This window comes from Panthera onca, chromosome B2, assembly GCF_046562875.1.
Source record: "Panthera onca isolate mPanOnc1 chromosome B2, mPanOnc1 haplotype 2, whole genome shotgun sequence".
Lineage (NCBI taxonomy): Eukaryota > Metazoa > Chordata > Mammalia > Carnivora > Felidae > Panthera > Panthera onca.
In genome coordinates, this window is record NC_138343.1 from 67,313,684 (window position 1) to 67,340,522 (window position 26,839).

At 36.9% G+C, this 26,839-nt stretch overlaps 1 protein-coding gene across 5 annotated transcripts in view; it reads right to left on the bottom strand.

Moving 5' to 3' along the window:
- Positions 1 to 717: 717 nt before the first annotated feature.
- COL12A1 (collagen type XII alpha 1 chain) overlaps positions 718 to 26,839 on the bottom strand; it is a 115,792-nt gene continuing 89,670 nt past the window's right edge. For 4 of the 5 annotated variants that reach the window (XM_060615973.3, XM_060615970.3, XM_060615968.3 and 1 more), the window contains 16 exons: positions 26,619 to 26,728; positions 22,829 to 22,978; positions 20,890 to 20,967; positions 19,485 to 19,571; positions 18,028 to 18,081; positions 16,838 to 16,933; positions 15,353 to 15,406; positions 14,942 to 14,995; positions 11,670 to 11,723; positions 10,184 to 10,255; positions 6,922 to 6,957; positions 6,746 to 6,812; positions 5,456 to 5,644; positions 4,423 to 4,491; positions 3,234 to 3,404; positions 718 to 1,017 (listed from right to left, as the gene is read on the bottom strand). In XM_060615973.3, the coding sequence (XP_060471956.2) occupies positions 842 to 1,017; positions 3,234 to 3,404; positions 4,423 to 4,491; positions 5,456 to 5,644; positions 6,746 to 6,812; positions 6,922 to 6,957; positions 10,184 to 10,255; positions 11,670 to 11,723; positions 14,942 to 14,995; positions 15,353 to 15,406; positions 16,838 to 16,933; positions 18,028 to 18,081; positions 19,485 to 19,571; positions 20,890 to 20,967; positions 22,829 to 22,978; positions 26,619 to 26,728 (1,517 nt within the window). In that variant the 3' untranslated portion in view covers positions 718 to 841. Of the gene's footprint in view, positions 2,205 to 3,233; positions 3,405 to 4,422; positions 4,492 to 5,455; positions 5,645 to 6,745; positions 6,813 to 6,921; positions 6,958 to 10,183; positions 10,256 to 11,669; positions 11,724 to 14,941; positions 14,996 to 15,352; positions 15,407 to 16,837; positions 16,934 to 18,027; positions 18,082 to 19,484; positions 19,572 to 20,889; positions 20,968 to 22,828; positions 22,979 to 26,618; positions 26,729 to 26,839 lie in introns of all 5 variants that reach the window. The other variant, XM_060615972.3, reaches the window with a different exon arrangement.

Here is a 26,839-nt window from a genome sequence, read left to right on the forward strand (position 1 = left end):
CCTCTTTTGTTTCAGAAATAAATAATATAAGGCAGTGAAATTCACAATCTGCAGTTAAAATATAAAAGCAGCAATTCTATGTTCATAGTCTTGCAAACATTTTCCAACTGCTTTTGATAACTAAGAAACATTATGTTCTGAAAAAAAAAAGTTCATACTAAATATACAACACAAACATGCAATTCCGTCTCGGCAGAATAATCTGCAATTTGGCATAAATGTTAGTGTGTCTAAAACAAGGAGCTTTAAGGCAATATGGAACTGTATCCAGTTGATACAATAATTTCAGCTACATGGCTTAAGGTTTGTGGTTGTTAAAGGAGATGTATAAGAGCATTCTATGCCCTAATGTAGAACAGAAGATAGAAGAGGAAGATAAATAATTGCAATGGAGTTGTTTTTTCCCTCCGTTTTGGTTTGAGGAGGGGAATTACTTGAATCGTGGTGTAATTGAATTGCAAAAAAAGTTTTGTAAAAGATGAACTGCCTTCTCGAAATATACAGTAGTCCTGGGGTTCCAGGAGTTACTGCTTAACCTAAGAGTTTCACTGAGGCTGCCCTTTGTGCTAACTAAAGGCACAAGGCACGTTCTCTTCTTGCACCTTTGGGGCAAAGTATTTTGCAAGCATTTCAAGGGCAAAGGCAAAAATGTCTACAAGACTGCGTGCAGCGAGCTAGGTTTCCTGCAGAAACAAGGTTCTCTACAATCAGAAAGCGTACTCTTGGATGAAGCAACGCCGGAAGACACATCGCAGATAAGACGTACACCTCTCTGTCTGACCTGTAAATGAAAATCCCAACACCTCCCCCCAGCGTGGCTGCGCTGCGCGCGGTTTCAGGTTCACTGCCCAGGGCCGCGGGGCAGGGCGCGCCGCCAGCGCGCGTGGGGAGGATCCTCGTCGCCAGGCTCGTCGGCGCCGTAGTCCTCGTACTCGTCCGCCGTCCGCTCGGGCTCCACCGGCACGATGAAGGGCTCCCGCTCGGGCAGGTAGGCCCCGCCCTCGGGCACGTACGGCTCTGTCCGATTCAACATTACAGTTATGGCATGATTTGGAAGGCACACACACAGCAAAAGCTAAATCATCACCCGAGGTGATGGCAATCCAGTCTTATCTCATAGCTATAAATAGAGAAGTTACAATGTCCTGATTACGTCCATTTGCTGAGAGAATTTGCTGATGATCAAATAATGAAATGGCACTTTTTTTTTTTTAACCTTCAAGGATCCAGCGGTAAATACAATCATTGCACAAATACCTGGGAAGGGTCAGAGGCTGGGCCAAATAACTGTAAACGCAGAAACCTAGGTAGGATTTTCGCAACTGTGCAGGAGTTCAAACTCCTCAATTCAAAGAACAATTTGGAAAGATGAGGAGATAAGGGAAGGTTTTATTGGCTCCTAGAAACTGAACGCTGGAGGTGAGAATCAACTATCACCAGGTAATATACAGTACATGACATTTTCTGTGGCTGTCTCTCCCACAGACTGAGTTACAGTCGGTGGGTGAGGAACACCAGTGACGACAGTTAAACAGGAAGAAGAAAAAGTGGCTATAAAACTTTGGTTTGAAAATTGCAATTACAAAACCCAAATGAGAGTACATGTACAAAAAATAATAATAGTAAGACACATGCCCTGAATCAGACACATCGCTAACAAGCAAGAGATGAGGAGATTCCATTCGGTGTTATTCCGGCATAGAGCAAGCAGCAGGCTTGGATGCAGAAGCTTATTGTAGAATTGTTAAGTGATTTTAGTGGACAGGATCACATACAAATCATTTACAAGCCACAATTAGTTTATTATTTACATAAGACATTTCCCTTTAACCAGGTTAATTGTTTTTCTCCAAATGGCATAATCTCCGCTGGTTAGTAGTTTTATTATGCGCCTCTTTCACAACTGAGGCTCCTCATGGTTGTGTGTTTGAACTTTTTTTTTTTAATAATACTTTTCTATATTATTACTGAAATGCATCAGGCTTATAAACTAACACCACTGCTTTTATCTCATTCAAGTTAGTATAAAGAGTCTCCACCCTCCTTTATGATGTCCACCCGGTTCTTTAACCATATATCTGTGGTGAAATTTCCATACAGACTCATTTCCTAATAAGCACGTGCGCAAACATCTCAGAAACAGGATTTTCATGTATTCAAACTGTAAGCAGCACTGGCGACTTAGAAAATTTGTTAGCCGGAACCTGAAACAGGTCAAAGATGATAGTTTTTAAAAGTTGAATTACTATGCAAAAAATATATATACACATCCATCTAAGTATGTAATGGTTAAAATATATATATATATATATATATATCCATATATTTCCAGTTATTCACACATACCATAAGGCAGAGGTAATTAAAATTTATTTTATAAAAAATTAAATTATAATTTTGTGAATGAGCTGCATGAGAAATTTATATTAAAATTACTACTTTTGGTCATATATAAGTATGCACATAAATATATAGATATATAGATATTTAGATATCAACTACTCATGCACTATTTGCTAGTAGCCAACCATATCAAACAGCAGTATCATTTTTAAAACTTGCAAGATGCTCGAGGGTGCGCTGATGAAAAGGTCACCTCTGACCACAGCATGAGTTTCTTATTCCCAGATCAGCATATCTCCCTTGTCTCCACACTCCCCAAAATCAGGCGTAAGACACCTGGCCTCTGTAATTGTCAGACACTAGATATGCACTACCAACTCTTTAAAAGAAAAAAATTAAGTCCCAGATTTTAGGAACATTAATTCTATGGACAGGATGAGACAGTGTATTATTTTCAGTTGTCTGCACCATGTCAGCAAAAAGTTTGCCTCAACATCAGATTCCCAAAACAATTTTTTAGTATGTATTCTTGATATTCTATAATTATATTCACAAATCTCTCTTCTCAATCTTTAGGTTTAAAAAAAAAAAAAAGTCATGTTATAGCATTCTTTGAACTCCCAGAAGAAGTAAGGAGAGATTTATGATGTGATTGGGCAAATGTAGAAATATAGGAAGGAAGAGCAAATAACCATTTGACCCCTAACAGTGAAGTCATGTTTTATGCTTTGAGAGAGAACAACATTACTGCATAATCAAAACACACAACTGAAAGAGTTTATATCTTCAAAAAATCCTCAAATCAACCTTCCTTCAATCCTAGGGAACTTCATTTCCATAAAGGTTCTAAATTCAGGTGAATTTGGGTTCCTACAATGGCAACAACATACCTGGATAGCCTTGCCCATTGTATGGGATGCTGGCACACTGGGATGAATCACAGTATCCAGGAGGACCTGGGGGGCCTCGGATACCTGAGTTTCCAGGACGACCTGGGGGGCCAGGAGGACCTCTTGAACCTGTGGACCCTGGTGGACCCGTTCTGGATTCTCCTTGTGGACCTAGTATGGGGTTAAAACAGAGATTTCCCCTCTTGTCAAATACATCTCCTGAGGCAGTCCACAATTCTTCCACACCACCACTGCCTCAAGACTACATGATGCACTAATGTATGGTAAGAAAATATTTCCTTAAGAAATCACCAGTATGAACCAAAGTGTGAAACTTTCTTACCAGTGATCCATCAAGAATTAATGACAGAAATACAACTACTTTAACGATTGTATCCAAAGAAAACTGACTTACCAAGAATTAAGCCAAACTAAAGATCCCAGTGAGTTCCCTGGATGGTTCCCACTCTTACAGAGATAAAACTATCTGAAGGAAATGGTTATATTAGCCGTGTTAGACTGCCAGGAGAACATGGGAGTGCCTGCCCCACACCTCCAGACTATGTAAAGTAATGTTATTTCTGGATCAAGTTGTACGTATTTATGGTTAACACAAATGTAAAGATTTAACCACTAGGGCTGACCTTGGTTACAGGGTCTCATGGACCTTATAACGAAGAAAAACAAGAAGTCATTTTCAATCTAGTAAATGAAATGCATAAAACAATTGGACAACTATTCTTTCTTTCTAAAACATCAATAAAGAAACTGTGAATGAAATCTTGTAATGTGTCAGGATTTTTAGTGAGAATATGTTTTCTCAGCCGCTAGCAACATCTTGAAGAATACTAGAAGAAACAGGAAATAACACCATCCTTAAAGGCTATGTGGCCAAACAAAACAAATGGGAATTCCATAAAAAAGAAAACAGTAACCCTCTGTGTCATTAAAACCCATACCCTCATATATTAAAGTTACAGTGAGTGCTTAATATAACACATTCAAACATTTTTTTTTTGAACAAAGAGAACATAAAAATGAGCAGGTTTATACAGGTTGAACTTCTTGCTAAAATATATTCACAATGACAGGCCTGCCTGAAGCTAACAGGATGAGATTGTGAATCTCTTAGGGTTGTATACTCTCAGTATTTATGCTGTTTACTTATTTGATTTACTACCAAACGTACCTGGGGGGCCAGGCAGCCCTCGAGGTCCCGGAGATCCAATACCCCTTTCACCCTTCTCTCCCGGCAAACCTAAGGGAGGACAGAAAGAGAACAGGGAGAAAATTATCTGGAAACATGTAGTTTTCATCTTAACTGATAATACTTAATTCAAGTAATTCACTTCTTTTAGTGAAAGCAGAAACTAATTTTTCACAGAAGTTCACTCTTTAAGCCAAATTCTTTCTAGACATTTGGGTAATTCCAGATTCATGGCCAAGAAACAAATCTGGCTACAAGTCAGGGGGAAAATTATTTGAAGAAAACAAACATGTCTATTATATATTTTTTTTAGAAATAGTAATTAAGAACAGGAATCTTGACTACATAGTTACAACTCATTCAGACACATCTTAAAGGTAGCTCTTTAATAGCTCTATTGCATAGCATCCAAACCGTTAGAATTATAGAAGTATCTAAATTTTCCCCAGAATATTAACTGCTGCTTTGACAAAAGGGAACACCCAGCATCCCGAAACATCTGGAATTAAATAATTCTATTTTTCTTCTTTTCCTTCAATGACACTTATCTACCATGAAATTAAAGCCAAACAAACACGTAAGACCAGTGCCAAGCCCTGAACAAAGGAACTAAAAGAATTTGGATCTAAAACTGTAAGGCTGCTTAAGTACATTCTAAGTACATTCAATGTACATTAAGCACATTGCTAGTCACAATAATTAATATTTTAGCATTTGAGTTTGCCAAAATAGTTTTTCCCATCAACAATAACAACAAACAATCAGAACACAGCATTATCTTTACTGAGATCTCCTGACAAAATCCTCCCATGTTCTAAGATACGGATCTCTATGGCCTGCGGCTGCCTAAAGAAAATAACGGGTTCGTGGACACACAGTTTTTCTGGGGCTGTCCAAACAAGAATAATTAAAGCAGTTTGCCAAGTTCAGCCTTCCACGTGTTTTTCAACCTGACCCAGATCCCCCACTTGCAAATTCCTTTCTTTAGCCCTGTACATCGGCCAGAGATGCCCACCTCGTTCACCCGGGGGCCCCTGCATCCCTGGTGTGCCAGGGAAGCCTGGTCGCCCCCCAGGTCCCGGTTCTCCTCTGGCTCCTGCACTGCCAGGAGGGCCTGGGGGACCCGGTGGGCCTGGTTGGTTGCGATTGGAGTGATAATCATTTGGAATCTGATTCAGCATCTGATTGAATCTGCTCATCTGACCTACAAACAGAAATAAGACTTGTTAGTAAGAAACGCAGTAGGGAAGGGATGAGATGGTGAAACTCTTCTCTTAGTGTCTAGTGAAATCCATCTCTATTCCTCCCCCTCCAGGACACATTCTAATTAGAAGCCTAAAAATAAAATAAAACACTCCAGTCATCTAGGACAAAATGATTCCTGATAAACATGTGTCTCCACAAAAATACTGACCAGTAAGTCACAGCATTACTATAAACGTAAAAGAATGGTAAAAGTTTGATATGGCTCTGATATAAAGCCCTGTGGTTTGCCAGATGATGTCATTCAAAAGAGAACCTTTCTTGAATTAAGCAATTTTTTGTGTGCATGTACCTAGAATGATAATCAGGCTTTCGTGTAAATTGGAATCGCGTATAGGATACATTGAAAAATACAGATCTCTGGGCCTCATCTCCAAAGACAATAATTCACTATGTTTAGGGTGTGGCCCAGGAACACTCATTGTTAATGAGCAATATAGGTGATTTATGCAGGTTTCCCTCAGGATCACACTTCAAGAAACACTGTTAAGAATTCTGAAATAGCAAACCCTGAGTTTAAAGCCATGCTGTTTGTAGGCACTGAGCTTTATTACTTAATAGGCTTCATAAAATAAGAAGAAAGAGTCTGTGAAAAATAAGGAGGCAATAAAAAGGTCACCACCAATATGTACTTTCTATGATCAAATTAATCTTGATGGGCCCCCTTCCTTAAAGTCATAGAATAATTTAAAGTTTATAACTTTAAAAATCCAGTGTTTGCTGCTTCTACATGTATCCTGATGAAGATCAGTAAAAATCCTAACAAGGAAATTGAAAAGCCCTTTCAAAATATGATTCTGTATCAGACTAAGTATAGGATACAGGCTATTATTTTACTTTGGGTTCTTGTCTTATCTTAATGACAGTCATTAACATATGACTAGTTTTAACCGACCAGATACAAAACCAAGAATGTATAAAAATAAGAGATCATCACAATGAAATAGAAATATATATCTTAGAAACTCTGTGACTCAAACTCTGCATTTTCCTGCAACAAATTTAAAAAGCATTCATACATTAAAAATAAAAGAAATTTTACCACTTATCAATTGTTCACAGACTTGTCTTGCAACTGCTCGCATCATGTTCTGGGAAGCAATGTCTCCCTTGTTGATCAAATCAATGAGAATCATTAGCATATTATTTCTATAGTTTCAGACTTCAATGTTTAACACACAAAATAAAACAGTAAATCAGATTTTAAGAAATACATACTCTATCGCCCTTCTCTCCTTTCAATCCAGATGGACCCTGAAATACAGGAATTTTGTAGATTAGAAACTGACAAACATGATCTAAAATGATTCACGAACAGACATGATGATGAAAGAGAGCAAGGTCTGCTTTCTAACAGATTAGCAAAATGACACTTCATATTTATATCCATCTTACTTGCATTTTGCTTGTCTGTAAAAAGGAATCTTTCTGTCCTTGTCTCTCATAGAAGCACGTATCCTCCAAATTAGTGCTGAGATGTGAATTTTATGATTACACATTTAGAAATTATGTAGTCTGCATGCATTTATGATGCCATTCGCAATATAAGCCTGGAACTAAAATAGAGATGAGAAATTGCCCTTGGTACCATTACTCTTTCCTTTACATCACCATGGCTGGGTAGCTCAGATTGTTTCTGTAGATTGTCCATGAGGTTAATCTTGGTTCAGTTCTAGTAAGAACCAGTGGGAATTGAGTCAATTTCCTAACTAAATATATATCTCTAACTTCTTGCAATTATTTTGTGTGTGTGTGTGTGTGCACTGAGTATAAAAGGAACCATGTGTCTCTCTTACTAAAGGGGTCCCGCATCTAAACGCAGCCACAGAATATTTGTCCCTACTCTGTCAAGCCTCTCACTGGCCATGAGAGGATCTTGAAAAAAGTTTTCTATAGTGCCAGAGGGTTTTATTTTTCCATAATGTGTTTCTAGGCTGCCAATTGCTATCATGAAAGGAACATCTAAACCATTGACAAACCCACTGCTCACGTAATGTCCCAAACCGAACCACCTCTTACAGTCCCTAAGAATTTTGCCTAAAGAACTCCAATATCTTCCTCACTGCTCTTCCTGTTTTCCCATTCTTCCTCTCTAGAGTCTATTTTCCACACAGAAGCCAGAGTGATATCTTTAAAAGGAAAATAAGATTAGGTCACTCTTTTAGCTCTAAGCGCCCATCATACTTAGCACGAAATAAGAATTACATATCTTGGGCTAGATGGTCCACACAATCACCTTGTCCAGCTCTCTGGTCTTGCCTGCTACTCTTCTTCCCCTCAACTCCCTTCAGTTCAGGTACACAGGCCTCTCTGTGGTTCCTTTCATATGCCAGACTCATTCTTCAATCATTCTTCACTTGAGGCTTTTGTTCATACCTGGATCTTCTTCCCACAGATTTTCAAACAGCTCTCCCTCCATCCACTCCAGTGTCACCTCCTACGACAGGCTCCCTGACCACTATATCTAAAATAGCCACCTTCTCACTATCACAATTACTCCCTTGGCCCTCACTCTGCTTCTTTTTCTTCACATCACTCAACACTGCTAGAAACTATATTGTTTATGTACACGTTTTGGTCTATATCCCCCACTAGAATCCCCATGAGGGCCAGGACTTTGTCTTGTTTACTGTTGTATCCCCAGACCCCAGAACACAAGAACATGTACTAGCACATTTAGTCACTAAACAAAAAGGTTTTGAGTCAATGATAAAAAATATTCCACAAGAAGTTCCTTGAAACATCCGCCCTACAACATCATGTGTTACAAGTCAGCGAGAAGATACCAACTGCTTACAAGAGCTAATGATATAAGCCAACAGCCAAGCTCTCTGCTAAGACCTTTCTATACCCATCTGCTAGTTTTAGTTTTAGAAATTAAAGGTAAGTTAGAAAAGAGAAGAAAAGGAGGAACAATTTTCTACTTTAGAAGGATGAGGAAAATAAAGGGGAAAAAGAAGGTAGGGAAGGTCCAAAAAATGTTACCAAACGATAAGAAGAAACTGGAGTTTGGTTCTCCCTTTGCCAAAACTCTACACTCCCTTTGCCAAAATTCTACACTCTTACAGAAACGCTACTGTTACTTAGTTTGGAGCCTTCTGTAAATTGCAAGGAATTTCTGTTTTGTTTTGTTTTACATTTACTGCTACTTTGAGATTGTTCCTGGTGTGTGTGGTTTTTTTTAATTTACTGCCACTGTGAGATTGTTCTAGTATATATGATTTGTAGAAATCATCTTTATTGCCAGTATCTAGAGATCACATTTCAAGTAAAGGAAGCAGAAATTTCTTTTAGGTTTCTAGTTCCAGCCATCAATTACATCTGGTATATTCTTATGTAAGACTCCATTTCAGTAATACTCAAATGAAATAGAATTGTGAATGGGTAGAAAAGTTCCATGTGCTTTTAACTGCTCTTGTGAAGTTCCTGCTATGATTCACTGAGGAAAAGAGAGTAATAAATTCATGTGCTAGGGTATACACAGATTGTAAAATATATCAGGGGTCCTTTCATCTTAATGCTGCTTGCTTAATTTTATGTAAACGTAGAAGGCAGGCCGTGTCACATAAAGATTCTACCCTAAGTTTCTTTGACATTAGACAGTTTTTAAACTTGGGTTTATATAATTTGGACAATACATAAAAAAAGAGTTCCGTCCCGAGAACAGCCCTGATAGATTAGTGTCATTGCTAACAGTTGGACTTACTTATCTTGGAGATAAATTTTTATGTTTTAAAATTCATTTCAGACAAATAAACTGCTTAAAATAAATTCACACTTCACACATACAAATAAGAAAAAGGTTGTAAAGAAGAATATGATGCTCAATGTTCATTAAAAATACTTCTGGATTGGCAATTTTAGAACTTCAAATTCAGTTTTGGAGGTACCAACGTGGAAATGCCAGATATGCATAATGCCATTATTTTAACCAGGCCATCTGACCAAAAGGAAGTTAAACTGTATGTGAATTGCAGCAGGACAGTATAAAAAAGTAAAATAGCAGAGCAGAGAAATCCTTTTAATCCTAGGACTACTGTCTAGCAGATGAAAGAGAAATGACCAAATGCATGGCCGGCTGACACTCATCAAGGGTTACCATCTATAAACTACAAATGAAGGCACCACGCACCATCATGTATTTTTCTATCTTAAGCAGCATACCGCTCCTAAATAAAAGAATCATTCTGCTGACCCAGCTTTGAGTGTTTATACAGTGCAGAAATATGTGTCTTGGCTCAAAATCCCATTCTCCTTTTAAAGAAACCCTATGACCACAGTTTTCATCCCAGAATATTATAACTCAGAGAGAAAAACTTTAGAACTGGTACCAAGTTAAATCCATGGGTTTCGCATAGTTTCAACAAATGCTTCAAACACATTACAGAAGAGATAACATAAATACGCCAAAGCCTTGGCAACATCCTCATTATTTATGGCCACAGAGAAATGACTCCAGACATGCAATCTGTCCACTTACTGGTCTGCCATGGTCTCCAGGTTTTCCTGGTTTCCCACTAGGTCCTGTGACTCCTGGAGAGCCTGGGCTTCCCTGAAATACACAGGCGGAGAAAGGGAATGATGCGATGAAAGAAAAAGCCCATCTAAAGTAAACTAACAAATGTGGCCAGCTCTAAAAGCCTGTAACAGAAACAGCATACAATAGAGAGAGTAAAACCAAATTTTAAGATAGCACGAAAGAAAAAATTTTGAAAATTCTCAATATTTATGGTGTGTATAGTTCTAAAATATATTTTAAGACCACTTGAAAAATATATAGATACATATAATCAGTTTCACAATTCATAGACTGCGATTCTCATAAATTGGTTACAAAATGAATTTGCAGAAAGCAATCCCTATTTTTTTAGTTCATTTCTATTACAAAACCGGGAAACCCCTCAAAAGACAGTAGTGAAAACTTTGGTTGGGGAAGAAATTAAGAAAGTAGCTGTGTCTATGCTAAATCAGGTACCACCGTGGCACAGTCTTCCCTTGTTGCTGGGAGTCTTGGTCTCAGCCTAGAAATTCACTATTTCGTTGGTGCCTTCTCTAAACTTCCACTTTTTTCTGTCATCTCAGCACCCTTCACCTCCTCCAAACCATAGCTTTTAACACAGTTTCAAAAGTCTTAGCCATATTTTAGTAGAATATATATAATATCTACTAACCAATACTTTATGTTCTAAAGCCTAAAATTTCCTTAAAATTGATCATCAAATTCTGTAAAACAAATAATCCTTTACTTCATCAATTATGCAAATATTAAGCTCTGTAATAAGTATTTAAAATACAAGTTTACTATACATTTAAACTCTCCTTTACCTGAGAACATATATAATGTTGAATGTTCATTAAACATCAATAATTAACATTTTTTAACATATGCCCTCATGTCTTCATATCCTGCCATAAGACATGAAGATCATCCATCACTTCAGACAAGTTAATTATGATGTCACCTGGATGCAGGCATATAGATGCCACTCTCAAAATCACTGGCTTTGGTGTTTTCCCCAAAAGATCTTAATTAGAAGATCTAGGGTAAATTTACTTCCTCAGAATGACTGATAGTGTTCAATAATAAATGCCCTTAAAACTGAAATGTCACACACCATAGCTTATCAAAATTTTAGAATAGGAAGTAACCAGTAAGGTCTTAAAACCCCACCACTCGATGTGGGGCTGGAAGGAACTGGGGCACTAGCCAACTAGTGGTCAAGTCACTTAGGAGTATTTTTCTATTTTTCAAATGTAACTTGATTAAACAGACTCTGTATTTTAACACATCTGTTTTCTCCAGCCCATTTTGATTTAGGAAAATAAAACAAACAGCTCCCTTGACAGTGCACCCCATAGTACAGATAGAATGTGCCTCAAAAGCCAGGTTACTGGGTTTTTCCCTAGCAAATGGGGGTAGGGATTTTGGGGTGGGGAGACAATAATGTAACCCATTCAGTTCTTACCGGTGGCCCAGGGGGTCCCCTGGGTCCCATTGCACCATCTTTTCCAGTAAAGCCCTATTGTAAACATAAAATTAATTATGAATTAGTGAAATAATGACCAAGTGAAAAGGAAAGATGCTAAAGAGACTGGTAAGAGTGAAGGGTGAAGTATTTAACCCAGCTGCAAGTAATCTTTCAGTACAAAAACAAATATACCCCCAAAATGCTTCCCAATTTAAGCTATGCCTTTGCTGATCATTTTAAGAGTCAAACTAGTCTTCTCCAAAGAAGGAGACTCCTTTCATAAAGATGCTAACTTTTGCTTTTGTGAGACTGTAAGGAAGCCTAAAGGAAGACTAACCTCTCTACTGAAAAAGTCAGTGTCGACAAACTGGTCCAGAAAGAATCAAAGTGGGATGAAAAGAAATGTTGCTGAGAAGAGCAACATAAAAGCTGAAGGAGAGGCCAACCACCTGATTCAAAACTGTCCTGTTTCCTAAGCAATGGCCAGCCAGTTAGGGAAGGACTTCCCATGTCCCCACTGCTGGTGAACTTCTCTCCCCCACCCCAGAAAAGAGTGAAGTTGTCTTGACTGCCTTCCACGCGAAAGAAAGGAAATCCTCAGTCTTCAGCTAATTTTTTAGTGGTTTGCTGCTCCTCATCTTGCATGAAAGACCAGATCCGCACAAGTGTCAGGTTGACTGGGAAGAGAGATGTGCCCCAGGAGCACCGCGCGTTGCTGCGCAGGCTTGCTCGTTGGCTCTCACGACCTGCCTCCATGCGGTGCCAAATGACCTCTGCCTCGCATGAGTCACTCTGCTACCCAGTTAGCATTCATCCCAACAGAGAGATCCCTGAAATTCAGCAGAGGATTTCTGAGTCAGGTCTTTTTTATAGCTCTTGCATTCCTCTGTCAAAGGAGATTTTTCTCTCATTTTCTGCAGGGAGTAAGAGTGATAATTTCATCCATATTCTTGGATTCTAACAAAAATCAAGAGCCTTTGGATAACTGCCTGGTCTAAGTATCCATGCTTCCATTGGTTTTATAACAGAGGAAGTTTAAATTATTTCCTTAAAATTGTGTTAGAAATATTCCACCACCACTACTCTCCGATTTTTTTCTCCAGAAACTTATACAGATAAAGATTTCAGAATGTTTTCTGGGAGCCCCAGGTCTGCTTCACAAAAAACAGACTCCAAGTTCACCTGATGTAACATCAACATTGCTTCTGAGAGCCACTTAAGAAACAAAAATGCTCTGGTGGTATTGCTTAGACAGTTTGAATTGCACGTCTTCCATCTAAATTTCTCCAGCGTCTAAGACACTCTTTTGTTTATTTGTTTAGGTATTATATTTCTGAATAATTCTCCTTCCTAAGAACTTCCTGATCAACCATTTTCTCTTTTTTCCCCCAGCTTTACTGAAGTATAATTGACAAATAAAAGTTGTACATATTTACGATGTACCTGTTTTGATATGCGTATACATGGTGAAATGATTACCGCAACCAAGATAATTGACATACACATCACCTCACATAGTTCTCATTTTTTGAGTGTGGTGAGAACATTTAAAGATCTACTCTATTTGCAAATTTCAGGTACACTATATAGTATTATTAACTATAGTCACCATGCTGTACATTAGATCTCCAAAGATCATTCATCCTGCATAACAACTCCAACATAGCCTTTTTGTAGCCTTTTTCCAACATCTCTCCATATCCCCCTCGCCCCTTACCCTTGGCAACCACCATTCTACTAGTTGCCTCCATGAGTTCAACTTTTTTTAGATCCCATACATAAGTGAGATCATGCAGTATTTACCTTTCTGTGTTTGGCTTATTTCACTTACACTAAGGTCCCCCAGGTTCAAGTTTCATCCGTGTTGTTGCAAATGACAGGATTTCCTTCTTTCTTAAGGCTGAGCATTTTATACATATAAAGTGTCCATCTACGAACACTTAGATCTGATCAACCATTTTCTTTTAGAAGAGACATATATCTAAGTTGGGGTGAAGAAGAGCTTATCCTAATGTCCTCAGGTCTAACTGAGCCATCTGCATAACTTTGTGATAAATTTTATTTTTTTTTCTCCATTCTCAAAGTGGCAGTGACTTTCAAAGCTGCTTTCCTCTAGGTGAGGTTGGATGAGAAGACCTATGGTTGTTTTCATAGGTGCACATGTATTAGATACCTATTCATGTGGTTCTTTTGTTTCTCTCTAGTGGTCCCCAAAGCTGTGCCTCATTTTGAAAATCATCTATGCTGAAGACAACCCATGTATCCAATTCCTACCAACTCCATCTTGGTAACAAGTATTCCTTTCTCACTGTGGTCTTTGGGCTTGCTCTTCTGACCTTTCTTCTCTTCTCTTCCAACACAGAATTCAGGTTTCTTTTCCTTCCTTCCTTCCTTTTCTTTCTTTCCAGCCCAGATGCCTATACCAAAGTCTATCTAACTTTCCAAAGTTTATGTTCTATCAGCTGTGCGCCCTGTTTTCAGCGTTAGTGGTAGGGAACTAGGGAGTAGGTAGGTGAACAAGGCTGAGCGTAAAGAGGGGAATGATTTCCTGAGAAGCTTCCTCACTCTCAAGCTGGGAGATCTGGGTGGCCTCACCACAAAGTTGGAGTCACAGATTGGAGTTTGAAAGTGAAAAAGCAAAAAAGCATAGAATCTTCCCACTCCCTCATTTTTCTTGAAACAGTGATGGTGTCAATGGCTACCTGTCCCCAGTTCAGGAAAAGCCTTTTGATGGGACATCCCTGGCAACCCACCATGTCTGCACGAAGCCCACGCTGGGTGGCCATGATGGGCCCAACAAGGCTTTCGTAACAACAGCACCAAGTGAGTCAGTCCATCATCACTTCTTGATTGCAGTGTCTTTGGTTTTGCTTTCTTTTTTTTTTTTTTATTTTTTTTTTATTTTTTTTTTATTTTTTTTTATTTTTTAATATATGAAATTTACTGTCAAATTGGTTTCCATACAACACCCAGTGCTCATCCCAAAAGGTGCCCTCCTCAATACCCATCACCCACCCTGGCCTCCCTCCCACCCTGCCCTCCCTCCCACCCCCCATCAACCCTCAGTTTGTTCTCAGTTTTTAACAGTCTCTTATGCTTTGGCTCTCTCCCACTCCAGCCTCTTTTTTGGTTTTGCTTTCTAATTGAATAGACTGACTTGTCACCTCTGCAATCTCACTATTGTCCTTTATTGTAAAATAATTCTTCATTAATAGGCAACAATGTGATATCATTGCCAACATCATCATAGCCTGCCTGAGGAAACTTACTCTATCTCCTGGAGGTCCCATTGGTCCCGGTGGGCCAGGTAATCCTGGGGTTCCCTACACAAAAGAAAACAAAGAAGTAAAATGCTATAATATACTTCCTATATGGGAAAACATACTTTTTGTTCTTCAAAATGCTTGAAAAAAATTCAGGGGACTCTGAAAAGAAGCAGAAAACCAGGACCAAGCCCAGTGCCAGCCATATAGTGGATGATCATCAGTATGCCCACACTTGAATTGAACAGCACAAATTTGACAACTAAGACTAGGGTATGAAATGGAAATAATGCGATGCACATAGCCTGGCTTCTGCTTTGCTGCCTCCTCTGGGTTCACCTTTTGAGGCACTACAAGGGCAACTTTTCAAACAGCACCTGACAAGTAAAAAAAGAGGTAGCTTCAAGAACAACTCACGGTCCGGCCGGGAAGTCCTGGCTCTCCAGCATCACCTTTCATCCCTTGGCGACCCTACAGCAGCAATGGGAAAACAGTCCTCAGGCATTTTACAGAGATGAAGTGAAAAGGGGAGACAGGAGTCACTTCTGAAATCTCCATCACTTCATAAATACAATGTAAACACATTTGGAAGGTAGACAAATAAATCATTTTTTGGATTGATGCTCACTTTTTAAGCTATAAATGCTGTGTTCTGATTTCCATTTGTAATATTAAAGGATAATTTTATATAATTATGGGACAATATACCTACTTTAAATGAACATAGTTTAACATAAGGTATTTTCATAGGAATAAAATTTGAAGGGAGAAAAACTATTTTTTATTTAATATATTTAATTAGTTGCTAATTTTAATAGATATTCAATGAAGTGTTATAATTTTGGTCTTTATAACTACATGCTAGAAAACACTTGTCATAAAGGCAAAGTAGAATTAATTAAAACTGAAATATTTAATTTAATAATAGTAGTAAGAAAGGTAAAAGCCCCAAAAGTCCCTTTTGGACACAAGAAGCTAAAAGTAGATTCAGGCAACCCTTTTGAGTGAGAAAGCCCTATCCCTCCACATGTCTCATTTCCAGCTTTATCTGGTATCAATTATTTTTCCTCTAAGTGCCAAGAAAATGTATCTGTCCTATATTAAGGCATCTTAAAAGGGAGTTTAGACTTGAATTTAAAACTATACAGTTATCATATTCTTATTCATATGCTGTATTCTTTTGTTTATTTTAAGGTATAGAAAAAAATGTTAGTAGCTAAATAAAATATGAGTCTTAAAAGGTAAAAACACCTTTTATAACTTCAGATGAGCTTTTGGAACAAAAGGTAAACATTTCATTAAAAAGTTTTTTAAGGTGCGCCTGGGTGGCTCAGTCGGTTGAGCGTCCGACTTCAGCCCGGGTCACGATCTCATGGTCCGTGAGTTCGAGCCCCGCGTCGGGCTCTGGGCTGATGGCTCAGAGCCTGGAGCCTGCTTCCGATTCTGTCTCCCTCTCTCTCTGCCCCTCCCCCGTTCATGCTCTGTCTCTCTCTGTCTCAAAAATAAATAAACGTTAAAAAAAAAATTAAAAAAAAAATGTTTTTTAAAGAAGTAGTGACCTAGATAGACAATGCAAGCTTGCCTTGAGGTCATAAATATTAGCAAAGGGTTGCCACACACTGAAAGTAATTTCAAAGCCTTCAGGATGTTGAAGTATATATGCATTACTTATTCATTTTTAAAGGTCAAATTAGTAGCAATAATTTTATCTACACATTTAAATATTATTACATGCACTATTTTCATATCTAAAATCATAATCATAGGAAGTTATCTCAATGGCCGACCTTGTTGAGTTCTCAGGAAACATTTGAGTTTGGCAAAATACAGTAAAAAATATTCTAGTTCAACTTAATGTTAATCTACCATCCTCACTGAAATACAGAAAGCCTTTGTGCTTACTTGTTCTCCTGGAATGGAGAGTCCGTTGGGTCCCTGGGGGCCTGGGGGACCCTGGGGGCCTGGAGGACCTGTATCTCCACGAGGGCCAGGGGGCCCCTAAAGCATACAAGAGAGAAACAATCACAAAGTCACATAATGACCTTCCAGTGCTAACATCCAATCAGAAGTCTGTCGGTGTGTCTTAAGACATCAGTCATATAATGTTTGCAAACATTTTCGAAATCTACACACCTATAAAAGCATTTATTAATGCCATTCCTTTCTTCCCTTTACTATTCATTAAAGAACAATTCAAGTGCAATAAATTCATAAGAGCACTTATATTTCCAAAAGTCCCATTAGAAGCAGATTTTTGCAAAAGAGGTAAAACACACTGGATATGATATATTCATAAATTTATACTCAAGAATTCATATGAGATCAAACCTTGAATTTCAGTGGATTTTCTTAGTTTAGGCTGGTCCTGCTTTCTCTTAGACTTGGCCTTATTTCTGGAACTAATGTGTATATAAAACAAGCAAGGAAAGAACAGATATCCACTAAGAAGATGCTCTATGCTGGAGCTTCTTTGCAACATGCCCAGGTAGAAAAGGTACAAACTCGGAGTCAGGGAACTGGGTTATCATCCCAGCCTCACCCTTTCCTAACTGGGTTAGCTTATCATTAGTAATATCATGACTAAAAGCACACATCATCTTCATAATATATTGCCCTAATAAGCTTGAGTTATCTTATGGAAGACAAGTATGGACCTGGTAGAAAAGGGCCGGTGACCCCCCACTGAACATATACATGGCTGCTCAGCTCTTTCTCTGAGACAGGGTGAAAAAAAGAGCCGCAGAACTTCTCCCAACTCCCTCCAGCTTTCTGGTGGGGCTCTGCCCTCTGTGGGTCTCCCAATGATTGGATTACCTGCTCTATTTCTCCATGTTGTAGCAGAACCCTTAGGTTCTTCTGCAGATTTCCTATGTGTAATTCCTATAGCAGTGAGATGCCTTGGACATTTCTTTCTCTGGCTAGTCTAATCCATCATCTTGACATCCAGAGACGAGACTGAGGTAATTATATTACCTAAGGCACACTAAACTTGAACTAACTTGCTCAAGGTCACATATCCCCTTAGTGGAAATTTTAACAATCAGACTTCAACATATACACGAAAACTTAAATGCACCATAAAATATACTTACAACTGCCCCACTGATACCTCTTTCACCTCTGGGACCTTTAGCACCAGGTCCTCCCTAAAATACATAGTAAGAACACATTTTAGGGTAAATATAAGGAAAGTAGGGAGAAGCTGATATACAGAAATTACTTCAAGAAGCAGCATTCTCCAGGCAATTGATACTCTTATGGTTACTTACAAATATTGAAGTGAATTTAACATATCATACAAATACGTGGGGAAAGAGAATTTCATAACTTTGTACATTTTAAGTGTCTCACTTTTACATTCTGAACTTTTCTTAATCGTTAGCAAATTTTGAAATTTATTTGAAAATTTGAAGCTTACTAGAAAAAAAAAGCATTACTTAAATACAGCAAGGAGAAGATTCTGTTTGGAGTTACATGAGTGCACATTCTTCAGTGAAAATAATATGCAAAGAGAAGAATATCTTGAATCTTTCAGAATCTCAGAACATGTAGTTTAGTAACTGGAAATCAGAGTTCACTGAACAAAGAGGAAATAAATATGATAATGACATCCAATAATGCTACCTTATTAAAAAATCCTTACTTCTCAAAAACATCTACGTTAGATCAGGATATAGTTTTATGATTACAGATATAAATCAGGTAAGTCACTGTTAATAAAAAAAATAAATTAATAAATGGTCAATAATTCCAGTGACATTTTATTCTGTATGAGAGAAGCTGGTTTGTAATTAACCTAAAATCAATCTACACTATTTGCTCTGACCTAAGTACAATAAAATTTGTTGTTCTGAGAATCTCTGAGTGATTCCTACATTAATTAACCATTTTCTTAAAAGACACCACTAAAGCTTAGAGGTATCACTTCCATTCCACAAAACCAGCCCAGGTCACATGCTGGATTAACTGAATCAAGGGGTTCCACATTGATTAGTGAAATCTATCACTGTAATCTTCAGTGTTGTGCCCCTCCCCCACAAATAGACCTGGTCATAGACTTTTTTACCCAAGTTATTCCAAACCCCAATACTTTCACCCAGAGTTTATGGTATCATCACATATGTAAATTTCCCTACTTATTGTCATGATGTATCTGCTACATAAGGTATACATATCCTAGGTTCCAAACAAGGTGTTCAGCCTCTCATCCATGGCTCCATAGCATACATACAAGAAGCTTTTGGGAAATGTTAAGAAATTTTCAAAATCATGGGATTACAGATGGAAACCCAGATTCTCATCTCTAAGGGGATAGCTCTTGAATACTAGCCAATCATTCATTCCTGCATGACTAGACAAAATGTGTTCAATGTGTTCAAACTTTCTTCTTGATTTATTCCATTTCAGATCTCGAAACATACCACAAAAAAATGGCCTGTCCCAGAAAAGACAGATGGCTGGAAGCATTTTATGCACTGCATACTGGCAAAAAGATGATCACTCCAAAGATTTAAGAGGAAGGCTAGAAGGACTATTGCAGTTTCCTTACCGCAGGGCCTGGTGGACCTGGAGGTCCAACACTGTCCTGTGTACATGTACAAGCATTGGGAAGAGCAGGGCATTTTGCTTCATCTCTCTGAAATTTTGAAAAAGAATATTCACCTATGAATTGAAAGTGAAATGTCTTCCAATCCTCCACCCCCATTTGTCTTACATACACAAGGAAATCCGGTTCTCAAGTTGAAGAAATAATTTGTATTTATCAGTAAAAATAGTCTTATGTTGAATCTTGCTTTGGTCTTTTATGTCTTTACGTTTTACTTTAGGAAACCTTATATAATGAAGAAATGCTTATAAAACCACCACATAGTCCACAGGTAATTTAATGTGGTTTTCTCTAATCCAGTATTAGAGAAATGCTGAGTATCTCAGATATCAATGCCCATTTTGTTCAGAGTAAGATCTAAAATCCTTTCCATGGCCTAGAAGGCCTTACACATTCTGCAAACCAGCGTCACCTTGCCCATCTCATTGCCTACCACTGCCCTTCCCGTTCACTTTACTCCAGCCCCACTGATCTACTCAATATTTCTCAGATATTTAGGGCACTTTGTGGTCTTAGGACCTTTGCATGTGCAGTCTCCCCTGATTGGAATGCAGTCCCCGTCATCCACATTGTACACTCCCTTACTTCACCAGGTCTCTGCTTAAACCTCACCTCATCACTGAGGGCTGATAGTGCTCACCTGACTCTCTATCCCTTCACCATGATTTGTTTTTTCACCGTAAGACTTTCTACTTTGTAATGTAGCATGTATCTACTTGTTAATTCTTTCTCTCTCCTTTCCTTCCACTAGAATATTCACTTTCACTGCTGTAATCCACGCACATAAAATTGTGCCTGGCTTATAATAAATAGGTGCTCAATAAGCATTTGTGGAATAAATAACACACGTTGATCCTGTGGATGTATGTAGCTCACTGCTTGCCAAAAGCATCCACTCCATCATCATATTCAACTTTGTAGCCACAATGAGGGAAAACCATCATCTCATAAAGTAATATGGTTATGTCTACCCTAAGCCTTAGATGTCCACAAAGGTGATATTTTTTATTCTGTAAAATGCTGATATTTTACAAGCAATAGGAGGGCTTTGTAATTAGTAGATATATCAAACGCCCTGATCCAGCGGACTTTTCTAACTACGCATAACCACTCTGGCTGTTAGGGAGAATTTCAGATGTGGTCTTGTGTATTCCTGGATTTTAAAAGAGGAGGTCACTGGCCTCAGCTGTGGTAGCTGATGAGCATGCACATCGTGCACATCCCTTGGCTCCGTCTTGGAGATTCAGTTGCTGAGTGCTACTTCCTCTCCCAGACCATCTGCATCCGCATCCCTTATTCCAGGAGGGCTTTTAAGACCACGACAACAGTTCCATTCCATCTTACTTACCCTAGAGGGAATATCACAGCATCTGTCTCTACTGGTCCACACCGGACTGCATACAATATCAAAACTCTGGATTTGGAACTGCAAACAACCAACAGAAACATCAGCTAAAGATGCGTGAAAAACATTTCATATTAACAACTCCACATTTTAACCTTTGCCAATTTCTCACAAAGACTCTCTCAAGAGTGCAAACCCTTGAGGGCAATGTGATCCTTACTTCATACGGGAAGAACATAAAAACCTATGCCTAAGAGAAGGAGATGTTAAAACAAAATGCATATGTGAAATTCCCATATCTGATTCACTTCCCCGGCTAAAATAAAATGCTTGATTGAGTTTTGTTTTTTTTTAAGAAAACATTAATTTCTTTAATTAAGAATTAGGAATGTATTTAATTAAGAATTGGAAGACTACATCCATTTAAATCAACTTTTAAAAGTCCACTCTTGTAGAAAAATAACATTAAAAATAACATTCTTCATTTATTCTAAAATTGATGTTTTCTTTTCATAAATTCTTACCTGGGACTGACTAATAACTTTGATGATTCAGTTTAATTATTTCAACATAGCATATACTTTTTATTTTTCCACATTTAAAAAATAAAGTTATTTTGATAAAAAGGAAAAGGCTGTTTAGATGTAGCCATCCTTTTATAAACCTGTTATAATTGTTCTATTTAAAGAAAAAGACAATATTCAATAAAAAGTCTATGTATAAACTTGTTGAGTCACTGTTGTACATCTGAAAGTAATATAACATTATGTGTCGCCTATATTTTAATTAAAAAAAATAAAAAGGTGCATGCTAAGTGCTTGATAAATCTTAGTTATCATTATTACCATCGTTATTGATTTATAAGATTAGGCATATTAAGTATTCTATTAATCCTAAAAAATGTTTAAATTTAATTAAATTAAAAGTCCAGATGTTTATCACAATATATTAAGTTTGCACTAATGGTTTCTACATTTCAGAATAAAAATTTCACTTGTGAATCTAAGAGAACAAAATCCTGTGTGTGGAAGAAAGCTAAATTAATAAATTTAATATTTATAAGTAAATTTTTTAAAAAAGCCAAAAATGTTAACCTTGCTTTTATTTATTTTTTTAGACCAGAGAGGGGCAGAGAGAGGGAGAGCGAATCTTAAGCAGGTTCCACGCTCAGCACAGAGCCTGACTCAGGGCTTGATCCCATGACCCTGAGATCATGACCCAAGCCAAAATCAAGAGTTGGACACTTAACCAACTGAGCCACCCAGGTGCCCCTAACCTTGCTTACGGATCAATATTATTATTGATTGACATTTAATATAAACTTAATTAGCCTGATACAGTGAAAACTCTAGATTTAAATTTTTACTAATAGACAGCATTATAAATATGGTTGGCATGCTCCCGCCTCAAACTTGAGCCAGTGCAAATTGTGAGTAATGCAGTCAGCTGGCCGCCCTCCTACACTGATCTTCCTTCTGAGACAGACAGATGATGACTCTTCTCAGAGAGAGCACAGGCTCTATGACAGTCACTGTTTGTGTCTGTGTTATCAAGCTACAAATGCTTAATGTCTTGATTGCAGAAATTTGTATTAACAATTGCTATCTTTGAAGAACAAAAAATGAGTTATTTTAGATTTCACTGATTATCCTGGCAGCTATTTGTGTTCTACTCTCCAATTTGATACTGTTTCAAGATGACTACATGATGTTCTCTGGTGTCTTGACATCTTATTTTGTTTCTAGCAGTAAACCACATTATTATGTTCTGTCAGTAGTATATTTCCTCAATGTAACTTTTTCGATGTTTCAATCTGACCAAGGTATTTGACAATTTAAAACCCACTGAGAAAACAAAAACAAAAACAACCCACTGATTATTTTTAAAATGTTATTTCAATCTTAATGAAAAGTACCTAGAAAAATAAAAATGTGTGACTTACTGTAGCTGATTTCCTCTCCCCTTTAAGAAGTTTTCCAAGAATTTCATAGCCATCAGTTGTGATATTTCCAGCTTCCTTGATGTCTTTTTCTATAATTTCATAGCAGTCGATGTAAATCTTAACACTTTTTGAGGTCACTACAATATGAACCTAAAAAGATCATTTGTTTCCATTATAAAGTTTCTACCCCAAAAAACTTGGGTGATTTCTGCATATTTCAGATCACAGGTTAACAAATATGTTCTTTATATTATTGTTATCCCAAATCAAGTCTTGGACTAAAATCCCAATAGTCAGATTACAATGTCAACATCATTTATTAAAAACATCAAATTAAATGAGCCTTCATCCACATATACATGCATAATTGCCTATTTTCCCATATGTACTCTTTCTGAGATGACCAGAGATAATGTAGTAGATGAGATGATCCCATTAACTATAAAGAACTATTCAAATACAAGTTAATAAATTATTAATGTATTGCTATACTCAGTAAACAGGATCCTCAAATGTCTTCCATTGATTTTGCTAAATTCAATTTTTAATTTGCTATTCCCTAATCTCAGCCAAAAAGAACTTGCATACCATATAGACATTTAACATAGTAAAGAATTAGCCCACGTCTTCTACAGAGATTCGGTTCTGGAAATTGATAGATATAAGATTCAATTTCCTTTTAAGGAAAGAATCTTATGTTGATTTACTTCTTATCTGATATTCAGGACACTCAGAATTTAAATCTATTAGTGCAGATAATTAATAAAACATTTGTATTTCAACAGCGTAAAGAATGGCTGTAGGTAATCTTTGAGTTTATAGTTATACTCATAGTTTCCACTTATCACAGCACAAATACTCAAGTAAGCACTCGATAATTACTTTGAAAAGTTTGGCTCCAAGTTAAAAGGAAAAGAAATTCCCTTAAGTTCTTTGAGTCAGTAAGCATAAGGACAATCTCTGGCAATGTTTTTAAATAGTGAATATTTTTCCCACATAGAATCACCACCAAAACATTAATTTAGTGCATCTGTTAAGTTCTAAGTGTGAACTGCATATTGATTGCTTTTATATAAAAGTGATACATAGCTTACTAAAAATTAACTTTAAATGTCCCCAGAACAATCATCTAATATTGAATTCAAGAAGAAGACCATATAAGCATTCCCAAGATATTTATTATCTAATAAGAACTAAAACTTATTTTTGGCTCTTCTATGAACAATCTCAGAGGCAAAAATTCACAAAATATTTTGAAAAAACCATAGTACCCCCAAAATTATTTCAAAATCAAAACTTTTAATTTGTAACAAAATTATTCCAATTGCCAGTCAATACTAGCCATTAAGAAACTCATGCTAAAAACATATTTTGCTACAATCTCTTCAGTGCTTTTCATCACATTTTAAATACAGGCATAATAACATTTCAGAGTGGGTTCTTCATCTGTAGACCACTGTCCCAAGTATTTAGGGACTATTTCCCAGCTGTGAATCCTTTTTGGTCACAGTAAAGTAGGAAGAAATAGGAACACTCTTATCAACTCATCTCCCTTCCCAAGTTCTACTGTTCCCTAAATCTTTTATTTTTCATCTATTCCACTTTTTTTCTTATGACAAACTTCTCACTTGGAACAGAGACACAAAACGTGTCAAGAGAATCCTTAAAAAGCAATAGCTGTCCGCCATTCCTTACTTAAGCTCTTTTACCCTATGCTCCTTTTCTCCCAAGAGTCCCCTGCATGTCATTTTCATTAATTTCCTACTATCAGAGTACCACTCATTCACATCCTAAAGACTGAAGAACTTCAATTCCCAAATTAAATGGTAAATGAGAGAAAAGTGTTTGAATCTTTGAATGAGTAAAGAATGTAAACAGACAATAGTGACTGAACTTAGTACTTGAATTGATGAGATAAATGAGAATAGGTTAAAAGAATGGGGTGGAGGAGTAGAGGAGGAAAAAGAGCATAGTGAAAACATAGAGGAGAAACTAAAAAAAGAAAAGTCTGATGAGAAAAAAAGGTAGAGATTTGAGGAGACAAGAGAGCTTGTCAGAAGGAAAAAGAAGAGACATTACATAAAAACTAAGAACACAAATGCCTCTCCATAAAAGCAAGCAAAGAAAGAAATGTCAAAAAAAAATTATCTTGATTTGTAATTAATGACTGTCATTATAGACCTCTGCACAAAATACTGCTTTTTTTTAAGCAGAATGAAGTATTTGATGAGGGTTGGAAATTTAAACATAATAGTGCTTAAGTGGTTATCAGTTGGTTCATAAATTTCTAATATCTTCAGTGGTATGGAAGGAAAAATAAAATAGTTCTTTTTAGCAACTACTGAAATGTAAGTTTAATAGGTGTATTAATGAGCCAAAAAAGTTCATAAGAACTTGGCCAAATTCAACATCTATTATCAGATAAGGAGCAGTTGAAGCTAATAATATTTGTCAAGCTAGAATTTTCTTTCCCAGTGAGGCATTTATTTTACTGTACTTCATCATGGCAGTAGATATGCCATTATACTCAGAGATCTTTGTTTTTCCTTCATTGTTGTTTTGCTTCTCACCAATGTGTACATTGAAGTGACTTTGAGCTTCATGAGGAAAGTCCCTTGCTATCCTTTGCAAGAATGATTCATCAATAAGAAAAAACATTCTGGAAAGAAACCAAGACTCTCAGGAAGAGAATTTGCAAAAAATCTAGCTAAACTACTCAAGTACAGGAAAGTTCAATTTTTACTTGAGAATCAGACTGAACTGGAAATATTTGTCTCCTATGCACGAGGACTAATTTTCTGAGTGCCTTACTGTTGCACAAGTGCTATTCCTCCTGTTAACTCAATCCAATGAATGACGGAATACCATTAAAAAGCCCACTCTAACCTAGATGGCTCTTTTCATTTCTAATGCTCCCAACTGTAGTACTTATTTGTCAATTAATCGTCCTTTAGAAATTTGATAGAACTTGCGTATTATCCTCTAATGTTGACATACAAAAAATTTTAATGAAGATCAACAAGAATAGACAATCCCCTAAGAATGCATCTTAGAACTTTTAATAATATTTTTTAGAGAATTCATAATGTGTTCATGTAAGATAAATATTTCTCATAAATATATTAATTACTTTAGTAAATAATCATAACTTTCGGACTAGCATGCTTGTAACTCTTTGGTAAACAAGCAGAAGCAGCTTACTGGGCTCTATAAAAGAATTATTTTTATCAATTAAAATACTATCCACAAAAATTAAGCTTTTGAAATCAAATGACATAAAGGTTCACAATAAAATGGTAGGTAGAAAAAATAGGCATACAAAACTATACCTACTACATGATTCAAATTTTGAAGATATTAGCATTGAAAACATATCAGCATGTTAGTAGTAATTATCTCCTTGTTAGTAGAATTACTGTTTTATTTAAAATTTTTTAAATATTTATTCATTTTTGAGAGACAGAGAAACAGAGTGTGAGCAGGGGAGGGGCAGAGAGGGAAACACAGCATCTGAAGCAGTCTCCAGGCTCTGAGCTGTCAGCACAGAGCCCAATGAGATCATGACCTGAGCCAAAGTCGGGCCCTTAACTGACTGAACCACCCAGGCGCCCCTTACTGTTTTATTTTAAATATTCTCAAATTAATCAAATTCTTTAAAAGAAGATTTTGGTTTTAAAAGACATAGCTATGCTTCTACCAATTTAACATGACCTTTTAATAAATAATAAATTAGTTTAATTTTTAAATCATATCCTTTTTCTATAAATAATCAGATATTTTATGTTTTTACCTTGTGAAAACTGCCATAAAATAATGTCTTCACCTCATCTGTGTCAAATGTAACAGTTTGCACTTCACCTCTTGTATCCTTGTTAAAGAAGGATAATGTCTTGCTAGAAGCTGTAACCAACACATAATTGTTATTAAATCACATGCATGGTATACTTTATGTGGAAAATATTAACTAATATTAACTAATTTAACATTAGTTAAAATATTAACTAATGACTC